Raw genomic sequence first — 25296 nt, 5'->3', positions numbered from 1 at the left:
CACCACTCCATTTATTTTCAACAGAAATTTACATTTGCTAGTAGCACCCACAAATATAACAAGGATTTTCCACATGTTTTTATTAGGCAGAATTTTTTGGGCGTGGTTGTCCGATTTACGCTATTTTTGTTTATGGAATCAGGGTCAGGATGGAATTTGTGTGGAAAGCATGACTGACTTCTTTCTTTGAAAAGACTGTTGTCTTTAAGTAGGTACTGGACTATGCGAAATGTTGTGGAGTGAAAAATTTACCTTATTCTATGCCTGTAAATACTTAATTGTAACGCTTATGTCTTAAAATGTAACAATTAAACTTTCTCTTTTTTATTCTCCCTCTACCCTCACACCCAAATTTTTCAGGAATACTTTCAAGGGTTGGAGTCTCACATGATCCTAACAGAAACACTTTTTAGAAAGATGAGTAGCTTTGCTCTCTTAAAGGAAACTCAGTCACATTCAGAGCTAATGACACAAGCTTCAGCTATATTAAAGCTGGCTCATAAACGAGGTGTGGAACTGGAATACATTCTAGAGGTGAGAATTTCTGTGATCTTTTCTGTGCTGCCATTGTGATTAACCACCAGGATATACTATAATGTTGATTTCCTGTGCTCGGACAGAATTGATGGACATCGGTCCCTTTTGTCATACACACAAGGCACCGATGGACTGTGTGCAATCTTTTCTGTTTAACTGTTGTGACCTTCAGGTGACACAAGTTGTTTTCATCTAAGTTTTAAGAGCTGCTTAGCTTTAGCTAGTAAGGAGACCATGACAGTTTTATCCTTGTGTTCTAACCAAAAGTTGAGCTTGTTATAGAGATGGTGTCTTATTACAGGTTTGCTGGACATCTCTGTTGTTATTTCTGTACTTTCACAACCATGCAGCTACAGGATTTCAGATCGAAAATGCAAATAATAAAAATTCTAGATACTCAGATTCACCATATACACGGTTAATCTGTTCTTGTAGACCTGGATGCATCTAGATGAAGATTACCAGGAACTTACCAGACAGCTGGAATCTGTTGAAGGAAACATCCCCACTGTTGGTTTGGTGGAAGAGACAGAGGACAGGCTTACAGACCGGATTACACTTTTTCAGGTTGGTGCTTTTTAGATGTTCTCTACAGAAAAGTTGGATAAACGAGATCTCTGAAGGTCATCTAGTCCAGCCTCCCACTTGAAGCAGTACAGTTGTCATGGGCTGGAGCAGCAACAGCTTTGGAAACCTTGAAAGATGGAGATCCCACAGCTGACCATGGGACCAATTGCAGTCCTGCACCACCACCTACTGAAAAGGTTTTCTATAATGCTCAATCTGTACCTTCAACTTTCATCTTTGTCACCATTGTCCTTTTAGTATTGTATGGCACTACTGAGGAGCATTAACCTCCGTCATCTTTTTAATTCTACTTCAAATAGTTGTAGACCTTTGTTAGACTGACCCTTAGCCTCCTGTTTGTCAATCTAAAGCACTTCCCTCAGCCTCTTTGTAAAGCACATATGCTCTAGGTCCCTCAATAGCTTAATAGTTCTTCACCAGACCCTGGCTACTTCCTTCTTCCTCAACTCATTGGGAAGTGGGGTTGAAGCACAATCAGATGGACTAGATGTGGCCTCATCAGCTCCATGAAGATGAGGATAATAAAGTAACTTCATTTGGTTGTTCACGGTCCTAATATAGGCCAGTGCTGTGGCTTGCCTTATTCACAATGTCTTGGTTATAGAAGATGTCAGGTTAAATACACTAGCCATTCCCTTCCTAACCTGTACTGAGAAACAGGGTTAGTCTGCCCAAGGTGCAGAATTTGCACTTCTTGAGCCTTCTAAGGTTTCTGCTGTCTCCAGCCTCAAGTTTAGTAAAGTATCTCTGGGCTATCTGCCATTTTTTGTCTCAACCACTCTTCCTAAATTACTATCATCCACAAATTTACTGTGGGAATGCTGTCTGCCATGATCCATGCTCTAAAGATGTTGAAGAGGTTTGGGATAAAATATCTACAATCTCTGGAGTACTCTTCCCATTGCAGTCTTCCAGTCAGGCATCAAGCCTTTGATTACTAGTGTTTGAGACTAGTAATGCAGATCATTTTCAATCCACATACCAGTCCATTTCTCCAGCCCAATTCTCTCCACTCCTAGAGGAGGGTCCTGTGGGAAATGGTCTGAAAGGCCATACTGAAGTCAGTCTCATCCACAGAGACAGTAATTTTGTCATAAAAGGCTATCAAGTTAGTGAATCCAAGCTGAATATTCCTGATTACCTTTTAGTCCTTTTTGTCCTTAAAAATGGATTTCAAGAGGATGTGCTTCATGATCTTTCCAGAGAGCAAGGTGAGGCTGAACAACCTATGGTTCCTCGAGTTGCCTTCCTCCCCACGTGCAACAAGTAGCTTAAATATAAGTTTTCTACTGCACTCTGGTTTTCTGGTCTAGTGTTCTATCTTTGTCTCCTTATATTAGACATTTTAGTTGGGGTTTGTTTTGTTCTTTTGTTTTACAGAAAAATATCTGTCAAATTTGTCTTGAAAATTGACTTTTGTACTCTGAATTTGTTATGTATATTGTTCTTTTACCAGACAGCTTTCTGTTTTTCCAATGGTATGAGGACAACTTAAGCAATCTATTACGTATGGGGGGTGTGCTATTTTGGTTTTGTTTAATGCTAGGTATTGTTTATTTTGGTTCTAGAGCTGGAGCAGAGGGAAAAAATGTGATGTGCCATGGTGGGTGACATTAGATATGCTACAAAATGCAATAGAAGGAAATTAAATATTGAGAAAGTGTGGTAGCAGAGACCTGCAGAGCTATCTAACCATCTTGTCTTTCATTACAGCATCTAAGGTCTAACCTGACTGAATACCAACCTAAATTATACCAAGTGCTAGATGATGGGAAGAGACTCCTTTTTTCTGTTAGCTGCTCAGATCTCGAAAGTCAGCTGAACCAACTAGGAGAACACTGGTTAAGTAACACCAGCAAAGTTACCAAGGAGCTTCACAGGCTGGAAACAATACTGAAGCACTGGACAAGGTAATGCTGATGTAATGGACAACATAAAGTTCTTCAGCTGTGCTCTTCAGGTCAAAGCCTTTTTGAACGCAGAACTATTAGATTCAACATTTTAAAGAAAGTACTTTGAGATGTGTCATAATTTGACTACTCTTCTGTTCCACAGAAGTGCTATTGTACTCTCTCATTTGTAATAAACACGTAGCAAATAAGAGCTGGTGGGAGGAAATCAGAAAATACCTTGTTTAGATGACTAAGTTAGAAGCCCCATGTGTATATAGGTTGATGAGAAAAAGCATATGTGCTTTGCTGGATAGCATGAGTAGGCTCAGCATGTTCTGGTAGGGCTCTTGTGGGTCTGTGTCACTGCATGTATGGGAGGGCTTTAGCTACCTTTACTAATGTTCATATGCTACTTTTGAAAGGAATTTTCTAACTGGTATGCAAGATTTGTCTATTATTCATGCATCCAGGCTTATATAGAGACACTCCTGTTCTGTCATCTCATTAATTGCTTGACATGTGAAACGAGATGGTTTCTGAAAAAAAAAATAAGTTTCTGCTCTGATATACTTTGTGGTAAAGCTTTAGTAAGATTGAGCCTTCTAATGGAAATCAAAAATCTGTTTATTTGTGTCAGGTGGGATTACAGCTTGTCCAAAGAGATTTGTGACCTAGTTACTAGTCCTTCATTAAACTTAGTTTTTCCTAAGAGGCAAAATGAAGGCACTGTTAGAAATTGTGAGCATAATGGCTAAAATAAGAGCTTCCTGATATCATGCCTGTCTGTAAAATTAAATTATGTTTTTCTGAAATTTAATAAAGGAAAGAAAATATATTGATTTTAAATCTAGCATTCAGTATCTTCCTCTAATACATGGAGGAGAGACTGCTCAGTTGGAGGCAGGAAGTGGCAATGACTTTAAATATCTTTACAGGTATCAAAGTGAATCAAATGAATTGACACAGTGGTTACAATCTGCAAAGGAACGACTTGAGTTTTGGAGCCAGCAGTCTTTGACGGTTCCTCAGGAACTGGAAACAGTCCGAGACCACCTGAACTCCTTTTTGGTAAGTCATTCATGGACCTGGGACACCTATTTCTCTCCAATTACAAATAAACAGTTGATTAATCAGATGGTTATACTTTTTTTCATAATTGAAGTAGTGAATATGGAAGAAAAATCTGTTTCGGTAGGTAAGCTGTCCTTCAAAATACTGGTGTGTGTTCACATTAAGCCCTCCTTTGCTATATGCAATGATTGTAAATTTTGATTATTCTGAATAAAGAAAATGGTTTTGTGACTGGAAACAATTTGTCTTCTTACTTAGTCTGAAGTAGAGTCATTAAACACTTATAGAAAGTACATATTTTAAAGGGGAGGGATGATGTTCTTAGCTTCCTGAGATAAAGCTTTATATACTATAAAACAGTACTTGATTATTTGCACAAAAATGGTTCTACTTACAGGAGTTTTCAAAAGAAGTGGATGCTAAATCATCACAGAAATCTTCTGTCCTGAGTACTGGGAACCAGCTCCTCAGGCTTAAGAAAGTAGATACAGCAGCATTGCGTGCGGGATTGTCCCACATTGAAACCCAGTGGACAGAGTTGCTCACACAAATCCCAGCAGTACAAGAGAAATTGCACCAGGTAAGAAAAACAGCAATGGCCTTTGATATTCCAGAAAATTCAGACAGTTGGCACTGCCTAGTTGCCTCCTTGCTCAATTTATTCATGTGAGGCATGATAGGAACAACATAATTTCTGTTTTATTGTGGGAAAGCTTACACTTGCCTGCCTGCCCATACTGTCTAACACCAATTGGTTAATTTCAGACTTTCGTGATTACATTTGTGAAATTTTAACCAAAGGACAGATGAGGGTTTTATCAAGAAGCTGGTATGCTTTCTGGAAAAAAGGAGTTCATATCCCTGTGCCCTGTCAGCTTTGGATGGTGCTTTTTTCAAATTGAATAGGTTCAAGTCTGTGAAAGACAAAATAGGTCTAAAAACATTTTTCGTGATTTCTGCTAGTATGTGTAGGAGCAAGAGGCTTTTGGTTGTGTAGTTTTGGAGTTTTAATGCTGTAATACTGAAGTTAAAGAATTATATAGGTTGAAAAGTTGGTTTACTATTTAGTCACTAGGAGATTATCAGTATCAGCTGTTGCTCCAGTTTATAACTTGGAATGGTCACAGAGTTATTAAAGACATTGTGATTTAGGGAGAGAGAGGAAGGGCAAAAAATGTTACCTGAGTCTATTATAGTAAACAAAATAATGTCATTCAGTAGTTCTCTTAATTGTCTTGCAATGCAAAATATATATGTCTACCTAAAAATGTCATAGAACACATTTCTGAGTAAATAAATGTAGGCAAGCAGTACTCTATCAAAAACTTACAGTGTGTCTTCTAAGAAAAAGAAAAGGTACTATTCAAAATTAGCCCATTTAGAAATCACCACACAAGAAGAGTAGTATGAAAATATTTTCCATGAGTCTATTCATTAGTCATTTCCAAAAACAGCAAAAATGTAGTTTAAAGTTGATCAGCTGCATAAGCCTTGGCAGAGAATTATGGAATGAGAATGCAGAACCTTTAGGAATTCAGAAATAGAATCTTTGAGTTTGTCCAGTTTCTTTGTACAATGAAGAATGGAAATAAGAAGCCTTTAATATAATATTTTCTTATTAGGATACAAGCAGTTATACAATATACCTCCTCATAAAACATTTCTTTCTTTTTTTTTTCTTTTTATAACTTCAGCGATATGTTAGGGATGTAAAATAACATGATTAGAGCAGGTAAAGGAAATGTACTGAGGTGATACAAATGGAGGAGTTCTTATTCATTTTCTTCACAACATGAGTTTTAAGTCTGTTATCTCACCAGCTCCAGATGGACAAAGTTCCTTCTCGCCATGCCATCACTGAAGTTATGAGCTGGATTTCCTTGATGGAAAATGTCATTCAGCAGGATGAAGAAAATATAGAAAATATAGTAGGACAGAAAGTAATTCAGGATTACATCCAGAAGTACAAGGTACTGAATATTAATGTTATTGATTTTCCTTTTGAATTATCCCCATTAAATATATATACATATGTAAAATATAAGTGATTTGGTGTAGGGAGATAAGCCTTACTTTGTGGATTGGTTAGAATTGTACACAAGTTAGAATTGGGCAATATTTGATACTGTGGAAAAGGAGCCAAAATTACTTTTACTCTACTGTTTACTTATGGCAGGAATATAATTTTAATTATACCTTAATTTCCAGGCAAATCCAAAGCAATATGCACATTATTAAACCTTATTAGATCTGTCTTTCATCCAAAAATCACAAAGCACTTTGCAAATTATATAAGTTGTTGTATAAATTCTCTGCATAACATCATCTTCTCCTCAAAGTGTAGCCAGTGCTTGAGTAAAAGGTGTTCAGTTGTTTACAGATCAGAATAATTTTGATCAGTTTCTGAAGCAAAAATGAAAGATGCTACACTTTGAGATAATTGTTGAGGAGTATATATATAACACAATTACACTTTTTTAACTAAATAAGTAGCACTCTTAGAATAGATCACACAGCGAATTTCTTCTCGAGGTCAGATTGGTTTCAATAGTCTCCTGAAAAATTGCTTTACTTCTTGGTTATTTATCTTCTTTTTATATTAGAATGTTTTCCAGTTTATCTGGTTTTGTATTAAAAAAATTGAGACTAGATCATAAAATCATAGAATGGTTAGGATTGGAAGGGGCCTTAGAGATCATCTAGTTCCAAGCCCCACACCAATGAGCAAGGATGCCACCCACTAAATCAGGTTACCCAGAGCCCCATCCCACCTAGCCTTGAACACTTCCACGGATGGGACATCCACAACTTTTCTGGGCTACCTGTTCCTGTGCCCCACCACACTCTTGAATAACGAACTCCTTCCTAACATCTAATTTAAATCTCACCTCTCTTGGTTTGAAACTATTCCTCCTTGTCCTGTCACTATCTGCCCATGTAAAAAGTCACTCTCCCTCTTTTTTATAAGCCTCTTTTTTATAAGCCTCTTTAGGTACTGGGAGGTTGTAATGAGGTCTCTCCAGACCCTTTTCTTCTTCAGACTGAACAACCACCCCTCTTATCCTGTGTTAGGAGGTGTGGTGCAGCCCTATCATCAGCTTAGTGGCACTCCTCTGGACCAACAGGTCCACATCTTTCTTGTGCCAAGGGCCCCAGAATGGATGCAACACTCCAGGTGTGGTCTCATGAGAGCAAAGGGGGAAAATCACCTCCCTCTAACTGCTGGCCACTCCTCTTCAGATACAGCCCAGGATGTGGTTGGCCTTCTGGGCTGTGAGCATACACTGTTGGCTCATATCCAGCTTTTCATCCATGAGAACCCCCAAAACCTTCTTTGCAGGGCTGCTCTCAATGAGTTCGTCTCCCAGTCTGTACTCATGCCTGGGATTTTCCTGACCCAGATGCAGCAACTTGCACTTGAACTTGTTGACCTTCATGGGGTTCTCATGGGTTAACTTCTCAAGTTTGTCCAGGTCCCCCTTCAGTTATGTCAACTGCACCACTCAGCTTTGTGTTGTATGGAAACTTGCTGGGGATGTACTTGTTCTCACTGTCTGTGTCATTGATAAAGATATTAAAGAGCACTGGTCCCAAGACAGAGCCCTGAGGGACATCACTAATCACCAGCTTCTACCTGGACATAGAGCTATTGACCACAGCTCTCTGGCTGCATCCGTCCAGCTAATTCCTTATCCATTGAATAGTCCACCCTTCAAACCCACGTCTCTCCAATTTGGAGATAAGGATGTCATGTGGAACTGTGTCGAAAGCCTCACAGAAGTCTAGGTAGATGACATCAGTCATTCTTCTCTTGTTGACTGGTGCAGTCACTCCATAGAAGACCACCAGATTGATCAGGCACAATTTCCTCTTAGTAAAGTTGTTCTGGCTATCTTGCATATACCTCCTTTTCTTGTATGTGCCTTAACATTGCTCCCATGAGGATCTACTCCATGATCTTCCCAGACACAGAAGTGAGGCTAACTGGTCTGTAGTTCCCCAGGTCTTTCTTTCTTCTCTTTGTAATAGGAGCAATGTTCCCTTTTTCCAAGCAACAGAGACTTTGCCTGACCACCGTGACTTTTCAAATATGATGGAAAGTGACTCGGCAACAGCATAAGTCAGCTCCCTGAGGATCCTGGGATGCATCTCATCAGGTCCCATAGACTTAAACCTATTCAGCTTCATCAAGTGATCCTGAACCTGCTCTTCACTTACAGTGGGAGGGATTTTGTTTCTAATTTCTAATTAGTCAATTGCTAAAAAACCTTTTAGTTAAATAGTGATAAAGTTGTAATTTGTGAAAATTTTTCCTCTGTTTTGAAGGAAGGTGAGAAATTATGGTACTAATGTGCTGGGATTTCTTTTTCACTTCTTTTCTTCTAGGGTTTCAAGATAGATTTAAATTGTAAACAGTTGACTGTCGACTTTGTGAACCAATCAGTGCTACAAATCAGCAGCCAGGATGTCGAAAGTAAACGCAGCGACAAAACTGATTTTGCAGAGCAGCTCGGAGCCATGAACAGACGTTGGCAGATCCTTCAAGGCCTGATAACAGAAAAGGTAAAGAAAAAAATCTAGCTACTTGGGAGCGAACTTTCAAAATACATAGACTGTAGTGCTTGGAAGCCACTGCAGGTCATCTAGTTCATTCTCCTGCTCAAACAGAGCTTGTTTTAAAGTTAGAAGAGATTGCACAGGGACTTCATTATCTGAGTTTTGCAAATCTCCAAGGAGAGATTCCACAGCTTCTGTGGGCAGCTTGTTCATGCTTAACCACTGATGGGGGATGAGTTTTTGTCTTGTTCTCAATCAGAATTTCCCATGTTGCAACTTGTAACTGTTATCTCTTCTCCTTTTACTGCATATCGCCAATAATTGCCTTCATCTTCCCTATGCCTCTCTATACGAGTGAACAGTACAGTGAGGTGATTCCTTTGCCTTCTTTTCCCTAGGCTGAATGAAGCCAGCCTCTCCTTGTATGTCTTGTGCTCCAGTCTTCTAACAACCTGAGTGGCCATACACAACTTCTTTAAATCTCTCTCTGCACTGAAGGTTCCAAAATTGTTTGTAAATGTTAAGAAGGAAAGAACCACTGATCTTGACCTGCTGAGTGTACTCTCAGTAATCTAACCCAGGATACAGTTGGCCTTCTTCAACACAAATGCACACAGCTGATTTACTGTGTTCAAGTTCTTGCTCATCATAGTCCCAGGTCCTTTTCTTCTGTCCAGCCTGCTGCCAGCCTCTGTTCCATGAGGTTATTTTGTCCCAGGTGCAGGACTTTACGTTTGTCTTTGCTGAATTTCATGAGGCTTGGTGGACCTATTCCTCCATCTTGCTGAGGTTTCTCTGAATGGCACCCCTACTCTCCAGCATATTAGCTACTTCTCCCAAATCATTGCCATCTGTGAACGTGCCGAAAGCACAGGTTATCGTACCATGCAGTTTATTGATGAAGTTATTAAATAGTATCAACCACAGGACTGAGCCTGAAGATACATCTTGTAAATTACTGTAGATGTTGAAATGTTTACCATGAACCTTTAAACCTGATGACTCTAGTCATGTCATTCATTTGTAGACCTCCCGTCTAGCCCATGTCTCCTCAGTTTTGCTACCATATGAGATACTGTATCAAAAACCTTGCTTTTAAAAGCCAAGGTTAATTGTGTCTACTACTCTTCATTTGTCCACAGTGTCAATCATATCATCATAGCAGAGGCATTCAGTTGGGTCAGGCACAATTTACCCATGATAAGACCATGCTTTTTCCTTCCCCCTGTTCTTTGTGCCTGTGGAAATGACATCTGGCAAGATTTGCAGTATATAATTTTTCCAGCCACCAACTACTTTCTGCAACCATCATGACCTTTTAAAGGTGATAGACAGCACCCTTGAAAAAAACATTGACAACCTTGAATGTGTCCTGCCTGGTTCTGTGGACTTTTATATGTCCAGATTACTAAGGTAGTCCCTAATTCTTTCCTCCTCTATCATGACTAGTACCTCTATGCCAAAATTTGTTGATTGGCATGAAGATCTGGGAAGCATATACTTTTTTTAAATTCTGAAAGCATTCAATTCCAAGAAGGCACTGGTTAGCGTTGGTCTTTACAGATTTATTTAATTGACACAACAATAAAGATAATTGTATGACAAAATATATGCTCAATTTTCTTTGCAGATCCAGCTGTTGGAAAACCTGCAGGAATCTTGGACAGAATTTGAAAATAATGTGCAATGCCTAAAAATTTGGTTTGAAACTCAAGAGAAGAAGCTGAAGCAGCAACAAAAAATTGGTGACCAGGCTTCAGTACAGAATGCTTTGAAAGATTGTCAGGTAATTTTCCCTTATAAATAGCAATGTTCTCTTTCCAAGAGTTAGAAACAACCCTTTATCCATGTGAAATTTTCATATTAGCGAAGTCAGAGACTGAACTCCTCTTTATTTCAGCAAGGGAGAGACTTCATTCCTAAACTGCAAGCAGTAAAAGAGGAGAAAGGAACAGTAATATCCCACAGATGTTTAAAACCAACAAAAGTCATTAAGTCATTATTCTTTTTGCATTGGACATTTCAAAATATACCAGGCACACTGAACTAGAAGACTGTCAAAGGAATATGTTGCCGTTTCTGTTTAGCCAGTCTTATGGAACTTGATGTCATGAGCACTATGCTTGAATGTCCTTGAAACTTGTTTTTTCTGCCTTATCACTATCTTTCCTCCACCCCCGCCTTTTTCCATTCTTTTTCCACCTGGTATGTTCCACCTGACTGTTCAAAGAAAAATGCTAGAATCTAAGGAAGCTTTATTCTTTCATTCAGAATGTGTTGGGAATCTTTCTCTTTTATTTTCCCCTCAAATATTTAACTATCCAGAAAAGGAAAGAGAATCATGATTACAATGGGCAAAGATGGGATGAGGCAAAGTGTAGTTATACGTAAGGCACATAAGTTCAAAACCACCTCGGTTTTTCACATGAAATTCATACAGGGACAACACAGCAGTGAACAGGGTATCACAGTTGTCTCTGAATATCTTACTCAGAATAACATATATTTAATAGTAAGAAGCTTGATTCTGGAGCTGTCAGACTAGAGTTAAAGCTAATAAGTGTACAGGCAAAACAAATACTTTTGAATTTATAGACAAGACCTCTGCACAGTATCAGGCGTCAAATAATTTTTGTTCAAAAGTATTTTTTTCTACCAGACACCAAATAATAAATTTTACACCGGATCAAATGTGTAATTAAAACTCTACCAGGACAACCATATGCCCAAAATCTTGATGTTTTCATCCCCTTAAAAGGGAGTAGGAAGCATGTTTATCTTGGTATGACTGTCTTTCATGCATTTATTTAATTAATGGGAAAAATATAATTTAGCATTTAGCTCTTCACAAACAGAAGAGCTGGAAATTTATTAAAATTTAATTCATAAAAGAATTTACTCTATACTCACCAATGTATTAAGCCTGTCTTTGTTTCTGTAAAGGCAAATAAGTGGTTAGGCCAGGTATGTTAGAGGTCAATTTTTTTTTTTTGTGAAATTCTTGACTTTAGTTTTCTAATTGGTTGGAGTGCTTAGGTTCAGTTCATGTATCTTTATGTTTTCAGCACAATAAACCCATACAACTGATGGAAGGGTAATTTAGCACAGCCTGACATAATCAGCAGTTTGTGCTTGGCCGGAGTTCAAAGCTGAATCTGATTTATCACCTTTTAGGTTCCTTTTTGTCAGGGAAGTTAGCAAATACACTTGGGGAGTTAGTTATGAATGGCAAGACTTTGATCAGCAGACAAACACATCAAGAAAGAACTGTGTCAGACACTCCCAAATATCTAGTTCAACTAGTACAAAAGCTACAGTTTATTTATTAACCAATGTTGGCTACTGCTTAGGGTCATAATAAGTGAAGTCAACCATTTTTCCCCATCACAGCTTAGAAACAATAATGCAACTTTAATTTGATTATGAATTTTAAATGATGAATAAGGAAGCCCTTTTCAAAGAGAACCAGAAATATTTTCTGTTCTTGGTGTTTGAAACTTTTGCCTGGCTTACATTCTGAATTTTGGAGCAACCTTGTACAAACTTAAATGCTTTTTTTTACTCCTTTTTTACTGTCTTGAAAAGTCAGATTTATTATGTGCAACTTAGAAGAGTTTGCCTTGTTGTCAGCTGGTTAAAAAAAAAGATGTGTTACTCTGGCTGTAGTCTGGAACAAGGTCATGGCTAGATGTTTGAAGAAATGTAAAATAATACAAAAGAAAAGGCTAAAAATAAACAGTGAAGCAAAAATGCTCTCACACATATGTGTATAGACAAAAGTGTGTTGTATCTGTACAGGGATAAATTCTGTAATAGCAAGTGTTTGCAAGACTAGGCAGAATTTTCCTTCAAATACTGCCCCAACTATCTAAAATGTAAAGTCTGTTATGGCAATGTTTCACTTGTTGTTTTCTGGATTCATAGGGAGAGAAATTTATTTTGGTTTGCCCAGAGTTTTGTTGTATTCTTTTCTTTCCCTGGTGATCCATCTCTCTCAGTAAGAAGAGGCTTGCAGAAAATGACAATATAACCTGAGATCATGACATACTAGTTAATCTGGGGGTAACACAAAATTGCTGTCACCTCACACACTGCTTTCTATATCATACTGACAGGTAAACACAAATTTGTGCTGGCCTGAAGCCTACAAGCCATAATTCCCTACTCTGCTCAAACTAGGTGTTTATGCTACCTGAAGCTGCAGAGCTTCTGAGTACTACAGAACTTTCTTGGGTCTCCCTGCACCATGCTATGAAATTATATAGATAGTTTCCTGGCTAGGAATGAGCTTATGGGAACGTGCTATGTGACTCACAGTTGCTTATCTAGTCTTCTTGTCCTTCACTTTCTAGCTTCATTCTCATGGTATTAAGGCATGAGCAAAATGCTATCAAACTCATTAATGCTTCTCAACAACAAGTGACCTTGAGGAAGAAAATTCCTGCAGTGTGTTGCTTGTTGTTGTTGGCTGGACTCCAGCGAACTTGTCATCTAGAAATAGGGAAAGGCTTGCTGTCCTCAAGCAATAGACTTTACTGGGCCCCGGCAAAGGAATAAAGACTTCACTTCATGTGAGGAATCATGGCAAATTGACATCTTTCACTAGGAAGTCATTTTGTCATTTTCCTTGGGTGACAAAATTAATTTTTCTCCAGAGGCTTGAGTCATCTTTGGACTAATTAAAAGGCCCTCTCAGTGTTTTAGGACAAATTAAAACACACAGCACTTTTCCCTCTACCAAGCGATTTCCCGGAGACCAAAGTCTGCTCTTCTGAAACCCATGGTAGTGAGCTTACTGTGTACCCTCCTTGCCACTCCAGTGATATTGAATTCCACCATTTCATGGTCACTGCAGCCCAGGCTGCTCTTGAGCTTAACATTTCCCACCTTCTCACCTCCATAATGGTGAGACCAAGGTACAGCATAGCCTCTGTTCTCATTGGCTCCTCTACCACTTGGAGAAGAAAATTATCATCAATACTTTCCAGGAACATTCTGGATTGCTTATGCCCTCCTGTGTTGTCTCTCCAACAGATATCGGGGTGGTTGAAGTCCCTCAGGAGGACCAGGGCTTGTTGGTGTGGGGCTGCTCCAGTCTGTTAAAAGAGGTTCTCATCTGCTTGATCTCCCTGGTTAGGTGGCCTGTAGCAGACCACCACTGTAATATCACCTGTCCCTGTTCTTCCTTTAATCCTGACCCATAAGTTCTTGGTCAGCTCCTCATACACCTGTGGGCAGAGCTCCATGCACTTCAGCTGGTCACTGACATAAAAAAGAAACACCTACTCCTCGCCTTCGCTGTTTGTCCTTCCTAAACAGCCTGTACTTCGATTCCAAGACTCCACTCATAGAAACCATCCCATCATCTCTCAATGACAATAGCCCTGGGTGTGTTTGCCTAGAGGTAATTAAGTTGGACCTTTCTGTCCTATTTTTAATGAGTTTGTACACTTACACGAGAGCAGAAGATTATACAAAACTTTTTTGTAGAAAGTAGAAGCATGTAGAAGCCTGTAGGACATGCTTCTATTTAACAGCAAACTATTAGGCTTCAAAGGGAACATAAAATATTCAGTGGAATTGCTGATGAGTTATGAGGCCCTTGAGAATAAAAAGCCAAAATATGCAAACATGACTCCTATTTTTTAAACTAAGGAGCTTATGGGCTTCTTTTCTATATCAAGGTGTTATTTAGCCAATTAAACAAGCAAACATACTAAGATATCTTCTTTTTTTTTTTCAGGAATTAGAAGAATCAATAAGAACAAAGGAAAAAGAAGTGGAAAATATAGAACAGAGTGGTCTTTCTTTGGTACAGAACAAGAAAGAAGAAGTCTCTTCTGCTGTTATGAATACACTGCAAGAAATTAACCATTCCTGGGCCAATTTGGATCACATGGTAAAAGAATCATCAAGGGACAAATTATAGCTCCAGGAATAAGGCCTGGAGGGAGAATTAGCAGTTGTAGCTAGTGGATTTCTTCTGTGTTGTAGGGGAGGAGATTCTGAATTGTGTCCCTCTTCCCATCTATCCATCCATCATTCCCCGAGTTTGTGTGTGCACTCCAAATAAGATGGGTATAATATTTCATATTTCAAGGATGCTTTTAATTTTTGTAATTGAAGCTTTTTAGATGTTTCCTGATATTTAGTGTAAAAGTACCAAATTATCTGTAAGGAACTACCTTTTCAAGCCCACAGGTCTCACTGAATAAGGAAGAGATCAGCATTAGTTGTCAACATCCAAAGTTTGATCAACATCAGTCTGCCTTCTCATGAGGAATATAGTCTTGGTGCTAGCTCTCTGCTGACTTCCATAGACTGATTTTCCTGTCTTAGGGATGTGTGTTTCATAGTCTTTAGCAATTCCCCTTGATCCTGCTTTGAACCAAAGTGAAATGAATTTTGATATCTTCTCAGTCCCTGCCATCCAACCTTTATAAAATCAACAGAACTTTATGCTGTACCCAGTGTAAGCCCCACTGATGGTTGTGCAAAATCTTCATTCTCAATAGGTCTAAGATCAGAAATGTAGAACAAGAAGCATGTGAGATCAAAAGGAAGAAAATAATTTTAACAAATCCCAAATATCTTGAATGCTTTTCATTTACTTTTGTTTTTATTCATCCCTCGTCCTAGGTTAGCCAGCTGAAGATATTGTTGCAATCTGTTCTTGATCAGTGGAGCATTTACAAAGTGGCTTATGAAGAACTGAATAGTTACCTGACAGAAGCCAGATATTCTTTGTCCCGTTTTTATCTTCTTACTGGTTCTTTGGAAGCTGTGAAAGTCCAGGTTGATAACCTTCAGGTAAGAAGAATTAATTTTGTCTGAAATGGCATGGATGCAGATAACTACACATTTTGGTTCATAAGAAGTGGAAGTAGAGACACACTGGTGCATTAAAATCACATGATGTTAAGAGAACACATTACAAAACAGCCACTGCATTTATCATTTTGGAAAAAAATAAAGTTGGGATGGTTGTTTATTTTTTAGATTTTTGATGCTCTTCTTTATAATTTTGAGCCATACTATCAAATTATTAAAAGTTTTTAGATCATACTAATGACCATTAAGACTAAAGTTTCTGATGCTACTTCATCAGGCTTCTGAGCTACAGGAGCATGTTGAGATCACGTTTTTAACTTGCCCTTCAACATTACAGTAGATTGATGATCAAGGAAAATATTGTTCCAGAAGTTGAGATACTCACATGTTCAAATAATTTACCCCTGTAAGAAAAGCATAAAATACAAGGAAATTCCTATTATAAAATTATAAATTAATATTAATGGCAATAAACTAAGTAGATATTCAAATTTTTGTTCTATTACATAAAAAAACCCTTTATTTCAGAGAAAGTTGTCATCTTTAAAATAAAAAAAAATTGTACAAACATTTCCAGATGCCTAAAGTAGAAGAAATTATGTTCTTACCGTATTCTGTTCTTCCATTTAGTATTTACCGTCAAATTTACATTTACAGTATAATTTAAATATCTGTGTGATTTGAAGTCCAGACATATGTGAATTCTCTAAGCTTGAACAGCACTTTTCAAATGAAGATTTAAAGAGAATCCAATAATGGACTTTACAGCCAGTCTTCTAGATTTTAATTTTTTGCGTGTTAGAGAGGAGTCAGTAAAACAATAGGTACAGAAAATTACTTTTTTTGCTAAGATTTTTGACTAAAACTTTTTGATACATTTGATATAAAATCAAATTATTCTAACTACAATCTTTATATTAAATAGCCTTTTATTTATATGAAACACATGAAATCAACTTTTGCATTCATAATCTGTATGATGCAATTGATACACACTATTTTGAAATGTTTCTACATCACAGAATTTTAATACCTCATGGTTTTGTTTTGTTATTATTCTGCTTTAGAGCCTACAAGATGAATTGGAAAAACAAGAAAATAGCTTACAGAAGTTTGGTTCTGTGACCAATGAATTGTTGAAAGAATGTCAACCACCAGTGACTGAAACACTTACCAACACTTTGAAAGAAGTGAATATGAGGTAGAAAATGTCTGTGTGTTAAACTTTAATTTCAGTAGCAAATCTATTTATCCACTGACCCAGTTTTCCATCATTTTTATTTATGTTATATTTTATTATTTTATTTTGGGGGGGGCTTGAGGGGCTTTTTGGAACAGGCAGGACTGGAGTAGGACTCTTATTTACTTATTTCATATTAAATGGAACATTATCTTCTCCAACTAAGCACTTGGACATTACTGTCAGTAGTTTTGCTTCATGAATGACTGCCAAACAAGATTTATAAATACAATACTGGAAAATAATGCTGCACTTAAAATTTGAAAATTGTGTCTGAAAATGTTGTTTGCAATGCATGCATCAGGTTCCCCAGATTTTAGATTGCTATTTGTAGTTGTAGGAAGGGCAAGATAGGCAAGAATGTCTAAGCTCCTCACCAGTACCTTGGCAAACAGCTTCCCCAACTTTGAATTCAGGCAAGAATCGGTGTAAGGGTTTACTCAGAGAAGCTACAGAAAGGGAGGATCCAAAAGAAAAAATTGGTTTTGTGGAAGGCTCAGGGTTTTTTTGAAGACAGAATCATGCCAAAATTATTTTAATCTCTATTCTGTTCTAGAATCTGGAAGTGGAGAGAGGGATTATTCACCCCATTTCAAAAAAGATACTGTAGGAATTAACATTTTCAGTGATGACTGATGAAGTTTTTGCTTTAAAAACTTTGGTTTTGATCACATAAAGATAATTGAAAAATATTCTGATTTTATTTAGTAAGGAAACAATGAGGCAGTTTGCTAAATACCAGCACATTTGAGAAAGTATGTGTTTCTGGTTGTCATTAAAGCCAAAAATTCAAAGGGGTATTAGATGTTTAATTGGATGATAAAGATACAAAGATTTTTAATATGTCTGGGAGTTTTTTAAAAACAAGTTCTAGGGAGCTTTATGACTTTAAAATTTTCTGTCAGGGTTTGGGTGGAAATTGCAGCAGCATAAGTGGTTCCTTGTTTACACTTTTTCTGGGCCTCTTAGGCCCTTGCAGGAATCTGGTACTGGCAGTGCATGGTTGGGCATAGATGCTCTGTGCAGTGAACCAAAGTGTACTACATGGAAATAGGAGGAGTTTCACTTCAAAAGGTGTGCTGCAGCTCTGACCTCAAGCATTAGTAAATGTACCACAGATGTGGTACCACAGGAGCCAAATGTACCATAGATCAGACCCGCTGTGACAAATCAGAACAGACTGTCAACATATTTCTTGGTTGGTTTTTTTCACTGAATGTCCGGATCTTGATTGTTACCAAATTTCTCAAAAGCCAAAAGACCATGGGAAACAGCAGAGAGGAAGAGGGACAGGGATAGTTGTTGTGGAGTCCCAAGCTTCGATCGTTCATCCAGTCTCTTCACCAGGTGGAACAACCTTCTGCAGGAGACTGCAGAGCGACTGCGTGCCAGCAGAGCCCTCCTTCAACTGTGGCAGAGGTACAAGGACTGTTACCAGCAGTGCTCTTCCACAGTCCGTCAGCGAGAAGACCAGACCAATGAACTCCTGAAGACTGCAACCAGCAAAGACATCACTGATGATGAAGTTACCACTTGGATTCAGAACTGCAGTGTATGTTCAGTTAAGCTTTGCAGTTTTTCTCTGTTTCGGGCTAAAAAAATCTTGAGAGGTTCTCTATTACTAAACTCTATTCTTGGTGTTTTGGAAACATGCATTACAAACATATTTCACTTTATTGATGCATCTCAGGCACAAGAGAGACAGCTTTAAATCTGCTACCCAAATCTCATGAGTTTCTCTGACTTTTGATCCCTCCATTAGTTGTTGTGGTGTTTCAGAAGCTCTTATCTGAAGTCCTTTCTCTGGAGAAGATGGATAAATTATATCATTTCAGTCAGTTTTACGTCTCTGCTTAATGAAGGGATTCTTTCTTGATAAAATATCTCAACTAAATCTTTAGAGTTCTTTATAATAGACAGAAACATAAAATCTTTGACTATATTCCCACTAACCAAGACTTTTCACTTTTTGTGAATGAAAAGAATTTGGGAATGTCTTTATCCTTCCTTATGGAAGGACACCATTGACCCTGAAACCTTGAGGTTCTTCCATTTTCAAGACAATCTCAAGAAAGCAAAATAGTTTATCTCCTCTCTGTGCTTACATTTTGGTTCTTTTGAGTTTAAGTTAATGTTAAGTGTCATTAACCAAAAAAATAAAATACTAATTGTCTCAATGTAAGCCAAACACTTGCAACAAGAAAACATGTTAGTGTTTGAAAAATAAAGTGATCTTTTGGAGCATTTGCTACTATGGTCAGGCACCATGGACTGGCAATTCAAATTTTTCAGTTCACATAATTTCTTAATTTCTTTATGTCCCTCTTTAATCATTATGTTAGGCCATTTATAAAAGTTATTTTTTCAGCTCTCCTGGTAAATCATAACAGGAAAAAAAAGGGAGTTCTAGTCCTGAATCAGTTCCCAGTGAGGGCTGCCACTGGGACTGTCATGCCAGTAGATTCAAAAGGTTTCTTTCAACAAAGCTCAAAAGTAGCTGAGCAGTGTCTTCCTTATGTTCCTTTCTGTACAGGTACTTTGGCATATCTTTTTTATTATGCATGTCATACAGAGTGTAACTGGACACAATGACATTGAAATACGGTAGTAAATGTAAGTTTTCGATGATTTAATGACATCAACAGAGTGTCAGGTTAACTATTCATATCTTTCTTCAATGTGTTCCACAGGATGTGCTCATGGATTTGAAAACAGCACAGGAGTCACTGGTTGTTCTTCAGGATCTGGGGGAGGAGCTGAAAAGCCAGGTGGAGGCTTCAGCAGCAGCAGCTATACAGTCTGATCATCTTTCTCTGAAGCAGAATCTGTCAACCCTAGAACAGGCTCTCCGCAAGCAACAGGCTGTACTTCAGGTATGCAGGCAATATTTACAATCTGTGATTCTGATCATCCTGTGGTACCTGAAAACACATAAATTAGCTAAAACTGCCTGGGAAAAGAGGATGGTGTTACCTGTTCACCAGAATTTCCTAGGCTTCCTTGGAAGCCAAAGTTGAGAGTAGAAAATATGCTCAAGTCTAGCATAAAGACCTTGTAAGAAGGTCCCAATTCTCTGAAGAGGATAGCAGACCTCGTGCAGGAAAATGTCTGTCTGGAATGCCAAGGTCACCATGCTTTCTGCAGACAACAATAGCGCTAACAGCTGGATCCACACCTACTTCTCCCCTGAAGACAACCTCTCTTCCCAGCTGGTTCTTCATCAGTAAAACAAATGAGAGATTCTGCATATTTGTGTAGAATTGATTTTTGTGGTCAGACTGACACCTACCATTTGTGTCAAAGCTCGTTCAGTAGCTCATGTCACCAGGGCCTAAAGAGTAAAAAAGGAGTGGAAGAATGTACTCCATAGCAAACTATATGGTTGAAAAAGCAGCAGAGGTAGTGACTTCTGTTTGAGAGACAAGAGGATTTACCCAAGAAGTCCAACATTGTTTGAAATGTGCTTATAGCATCACTGTACTGTGATGAGACAAAACATGAGAGAAGTTTTTAATTTAAAAATGCAATAAGAGTGACTAGTTCTCTCTGCTGACAATAAATTAAGCATTGGATTTAGTTTCATAAAAGAAAGCTAGAGCAGGTTATCTATTTCAAGGTAAGGAGGTATTTATGCACTTTGTTGAAATGCTGCCTTTTTGCTATGATCAAAAATGCACTATTTTAACCTAAAAAAAACGCCCAATAATTCCACAGTCAGCAAGCTAAGCAACAGTTGCAATTGCTCCTAGCCTATTCAGTTGTTTGCAAGTCTGAATGAGAATAACTAGGAGTGTGATGTCAGGAGGGATGCTGTGGAGCCAAAGTTCTTAAACTGTGGGTCCTTTTCTATTTAAGGCTGGAGTTCTGGACTATCAAGCCTTTGCCAAGAACCTGGAAGTCCTTGAGACCTGGATAACAGAAGCAGAAGAAATATTGAAAGAACAGGATCCCAGTCACTCATCTGATCTCTCAGCAATAAAGAGTAGAATGGAGCAACTCAAGGTGACAAATAAATGTGGGAAGTGTTGGTTTGGTTTTTTTCTGTTGGCCTGGTTACTTGTAGTACAGGGTATGCACAGGTATCATACATGTATTCCATCTATAGTAAAGGACTATCACTCATGCAAAGCGTAAGACTGAGAACTTAGAAGTTTGATGGCAGTCAAGGAGTGATTGTCCATGGTACTTTGCCCCAAGTAAAGATGAAAAGAATAGTCAAACTGTTCAGAATAAAATTAATATCAGATCAAAATGGGAATGGAAATGTCAGCAGTTCTTGGGGACTTCCTTCATCATGTTTTCTCTCAACTTTTTTTGAATTTATGCAATTCCCATCTCAATGATATTTCATTTAGGGATGAAGTAATTTATATGTTTTGCGTAACTTGATATACTGAAGAAACATTCCTACTGTGTACCATGTGATCTCAATTTGAAGTCTTTCACTCTATCTTTTGTGGGGCTTCTTTTTTCCATCTCTTTCTTTCAGAGGCCATATCAGGAATTTGCTGAACTCTGCCATCTATGCTACTTTTGTTGGTTTAATCTTCCATTATTTTTCTGTCAGGATTAACTAGACAGAATTCCACTTTGGACATGCTGAAAAGCAGGGCATTTTTTTAATTGGATTTTTCTATTCTGCAAAACAAAAACTAAAAATAAAAAATTTACTAATTTTAATGGAAATTTTCCTGCCTAGCATTCAGGCTAAGAAAGAAGGAAAAAGGCTCACATATTTTGGCAGTGTAAACATATGGCTTCAAACACTAGCCTACTTTTGCAGCTCTGAGCCATAAATCCTCAATTCAGGAAAACACTTCAGTGCAGTTTGAGTATACTTCTCTGCAAACATTTAAATATGAACATAAGTCTTCTCTTAGTCTGGGACCAGAAGCTGAAAACTGGAAATGCAATTTTTCCGTGGCATAGGGATTGCTTACCACTGGGTGGCAACCGAGGCAGTTCTAAATTTAACTGAGTGCTAGTTCATAATTTTGAAGTCTGTAATAGTGTAATTCCTGAACTTCCCAGCTATCACTCTTTTTGTTGCAGAGTCAGATGTTGAAGTTCAGCAGCATGGCCCCAGATTTGGACCGTCTTAATGAGCTGGGTTACAGGCTTCCTCTGAATGATAAAGAAATCAAAAGGATGCAGAATCTGAACAGACATTGGTCTCTGATCTCATCTCAGACTACGGAGAGATTCAGGTTGGGATAGATACAGTTTGTTCTATAGTTTTCTTAGGTTACAAGAGTTACAAAGTATACCTTTTGCAAAATATAGAAAATGTTTCGGGTATTTCATTAAGCAAATTTCCTTTTCTTTGATGTACTTATAAGGAGCAAAGCCATTGAACAGAGATGTTGGTTTTGCCACAAATTAACAGGCTTTGAAATGAGGAAGGCTGCTATTTTTGAAACTGTTGACTGAATAAATTGAATGAGGCAGCTAAGTGGGAAAAGTGTTACCACCTGACTTGGAATTTTGCTGGAAAAGTTATTGCAAGACCTTTAACACTTGTGTGTTGTTAACACTGAGAGGAGGAGACCTTACCTGAATCCATCTTTCTTTCTTTTAGTAAGCTGCAGTCTTTCTTGCTGCAGCAGCAGACCTTCTTGGAGAAATGTGAGACTTGGATGGATTTGTTGGTTCAGACTGAACAGAAGTTGGCAGCAGAGATTTCAGGAAACTACCAAAGCCTTTTAGAGCAACAGAGGGCACACGAGGCAAGTCATCATGTGTATTTATACATAACTACAATACATACTTTTTATACATAAATGGAATGCACATTCCTTTTTTGAGTAATATAATAGCATGCCTTGAATTGAATTACATTTGCCTGCACCATCTGATGATACCTTAACTTAAAAACAGAAGCATGAACATATGTCAACAATACCCAGTTTTGGGGAGGACTTGAGTATCTGTCTGCATTTGTGTATAACATATCACTATGCCTATGAGTGCTTGTCCCCTACATTTAGTCTACTTCAGATTGGTTTGTACCAAGGAAATCAAAGTTTTTGCTGATCCTCCTGTAAAAACATAACAATTCTCATGCCATTTGGTTCTTTGTCTTCAGACATAAACTGGAGAAAATCTCTATTACAGTTTATTCTGATTTTATTTATTTGTTACTAATTGTCAATGCATATAGCATTTGAAGAGCATGTTAAAGAAAAACTTTTTTATCAAATACTGGGTTATGTAAGTAACCATGGGCCTCCATTTGGTAACATTTCCTTGGAGAACAAACTGATTTGGTTTGGCATGCTGCATTTGTCTATTTGTAACAAATCAAGAACTAGCACAGCTTTTGCTGCAGGGAAAGATTGGTTCAGAATTTTTACTAGAGGATGCCTTTTACTAGAGGATGATCTTAATTGAAGTCAAGAGATGCACATTTTTTCTCTACCCATATTGTTACTGCCAAGAATCCTTGTAAAGATCAAGTAAAAGAAGTCAATTTTCATACCAGAGCTCCCATGTGGCCACAGCAGTTTCAGTTCCCACAACTTTTTCAGCTGACCTCCCCCCAGACTCAGGCCGGATTACAGGAAGAGTTACGGTCTTCCCCCCCCTTTTATCTCACAGCATAGTGTTTGAATGAGTGTCCAATAGCAGAAAGTAATTCAAAACATTTTTTTCTTGCTTTAGCATACAGTTGCATTAGCATTTAACTGCCTTTGTTTTTACACATGTCGTCTATTTCATTTCCTCATTGCTTCCAGTATTAAGTGGATAGTGTCTTTCTAAGTTGAAACATCTCAGATCTTTGAGATTTGAATGTCCAGAAATCATTACTAAGTGGATAACTTCCTACTGTTGCTGTGTCTAATCATAACTATAGTTTTTTGAAAGGAGGTAAGGCAATCTTCCTGTGTTCAACTGTCTTGAGATCTCATCTTAATTCTCTCCTAAAATCTTGATCTGAGCAGTTAGCTCAGATGAGTGTTACTCAGTGACTCTGTTGAAGCCCTTTTTATTAAAACTATAAAATCATCTCTCAGAATTAAGAGAATTAATATTTGATTTTCAAAATACTGCAATTCATCCTAAAAAAATGTAAACTGCCTTTTTTTTTTCCCCATGAATTTTGGCATTATTTATAATCTAATTGTATTTAGTACACAAAACACCGTGTACTTTGCAGTGCTTCGTCATAGTCAAAAAGAATTTTTTTTCCTCTCCTTATGACTATAAGGGTCAAAACTCAACTTCTTGAGATGCATTTCTGCACTGTTTCACTTTGTGAAACCTGAATTCCACCTGAATTCCAAGAATGGATGTTGAAACTCTTCCAGCTCTATTATCAACTTTCCAGTGCTGACTCATAACTACTGGTGTTTACTCGACAAAGACCCCAACCACCTCAGTGGCCTCATTTAAAAGTAACCTTCCACTGAAATGTACAAACCAGCAGTGTGGAGGTGATAGCTTTTTCAAATATCATGCACTAACACTGGCATCTGCATCAGTCTGTCAGGATGATCTTTTAATCCTTTCTGTGCAGTTCTCTAGTACGGGATACATTGCTTGGGACTCCTGTGCAGTGGGAATGCACCAAGACAAGCATTTGATGAAGTGCTGGCAGGGAAGGGGAAGGAAGTTCCTTGCCAACTCAATTACTGAATTTTTTTTTCAGTGTGCATTTCAACACCTACCTTCCTTTCCTTCTCCTTTGAATTTGTATTTCAGTAATCTGCATATGAGAATAAATTTGGGTGACAAGTGGTCCCAGGTAACAGATCTTATGTACAGAGAGTGTACATGCGGAAAGCAAGAGGATGTTGAAAGAAATGTCTCTACTTTTATGTAGGACTTGAATATCTCCACTCTAAGCAGAGTTCCTCATGCTTCATAAGCTTTTATTTCACCCTCTTAAAAAAGTATTAAAATTTTCATTTTTGGAAGAATTGGTTTTGCTGGTTTTTTGGTTGTTTGTGGGTTTTTTTTTTTATTGGTTTTATTTTTGTGATGGGAGGTGTTTAACCAGTTGTAACCAGTTGTGTTCTGTTTAGTCTTGATCTGTCAACAATGCTGGTAGATGCTGTTGCCTCCTTTGCTTCATCTCCCCTAACTTGACAGAAATAGATGTGACAGGGAGTAAAATTTCTCTCCTCTTGCTCAGCTTTCTGAAATTCTCAACCCCAAATTATTGTGGTTTCATTCTTGAGATAATACAACATTTAGTTTCCCTCTAATTCAGGCTCAGTCATTCATAAGTACCAAGGTATTCAAAGGACAATATCAAATATTTCTGCAAGGAAATCAGACAACACTATTTCTTTCTATGGGAAAATTTATGACCTAACATTTTCAGAATTAATTTAGTGATTCAGGGAGGCAAAATTTCATTTTGAAAAATTGCTGCATCGTCTAGAAGTCCTAAACTTCATACCATGTGCTTAAGGGATTTAATTGTACAGGTGCCAGTGGGTATTTTACCAGCAGTGGCAGATGCAGGGATTGGTACAATCACAATCTGAGCTGGCTGATGGGAAGCCATATAACAGAAGTGTAGTCTAGAATTGAAGAATAGTGGCTCTTAATTCAGGCAAGGGTGAACTTCTGTCA

At 37.9% G+C, this 25296-nt stretch overlaps 1 protein-coding gene across 1 annotated transcript in view; it reads left to right on the top strand.

Moving 5' to 3' along the window:
* SYNE1 (spectrin repeat containing nuclear envelope protein 1) overlaps window positions 1–25296 on the top strand; it is a 291013-nt gene that overhangs the window by 219503 nt on the left and 46214 nt on the right. Inside the window, exons 106-121 of the mRNA XM_029962721.1 lie at window positions 361–534; window positions 973–1104; window positions 2839–3035; window positions 3953–4085; window positions 4486–4668; window positions 5909–6058; window positions 8475–8651; window positions 10276–10431; window positions 14389–14544; window positions 15285–15455; window positions 16544–16677; window positions 18064–18268; window positions 19407–19589; window positions 20572–20718; window positions 21769–21923; window positions 22295–22442. Of these exons, the coding sequence (XP_029818581.1) occupies window positions 361–534; window positions 973–1104; window positions 2839–3035; window positions 3953–4085; window positions 4486–4668; window positions 5909–6058; window positions 8475–8651; window positions 10276–10431; window positions 14389–14544; window positions 15285–15455; window positions 16544–16677; window positions 18064–18268; window positions 19407–19589; window positions 20572–20718; window positions 21769–21923; window positions 22295–22442 (2601 nt within the window). The remainder of the gene's footprint in view (window positions 1–360; window positions 535–972; window positions 1105–2838; window positions 3036–3952; window positions 4086–4485; window positions 4669–5908; window positions 6059–8474; window positions 8652–10275; window positions 10432–14388; window positions 14545–15284; window positions 15456–16543; window positions 16678–18063; window positions 18269–19406; window positions 19590–20571; window positions 20719–21768; window positions 21924–22294; window positions 22443–25296) is intronic.

Source organism: Manacus vitellinus, unplaced genomic scaffold (genome assembly GCF_001715985.3).
Source record: "Manacus vitellinus isolate BGI_N305 unplaced genomic scaffold, ASM171598v3 scaffold_4_pilon, whole genome shotgun sequence".
Lineage (NCBI taxonomy): Eukaryota > Metazoa > Chordata > Aves > Passeriformes > Pipridae > Manacus > Manacus vitellinus.
The sequence above is the reverse complement of the archived record's forward strand: the minus strand, read 5'-3'. Positions and strand labels throughout refer to the sequence as shown.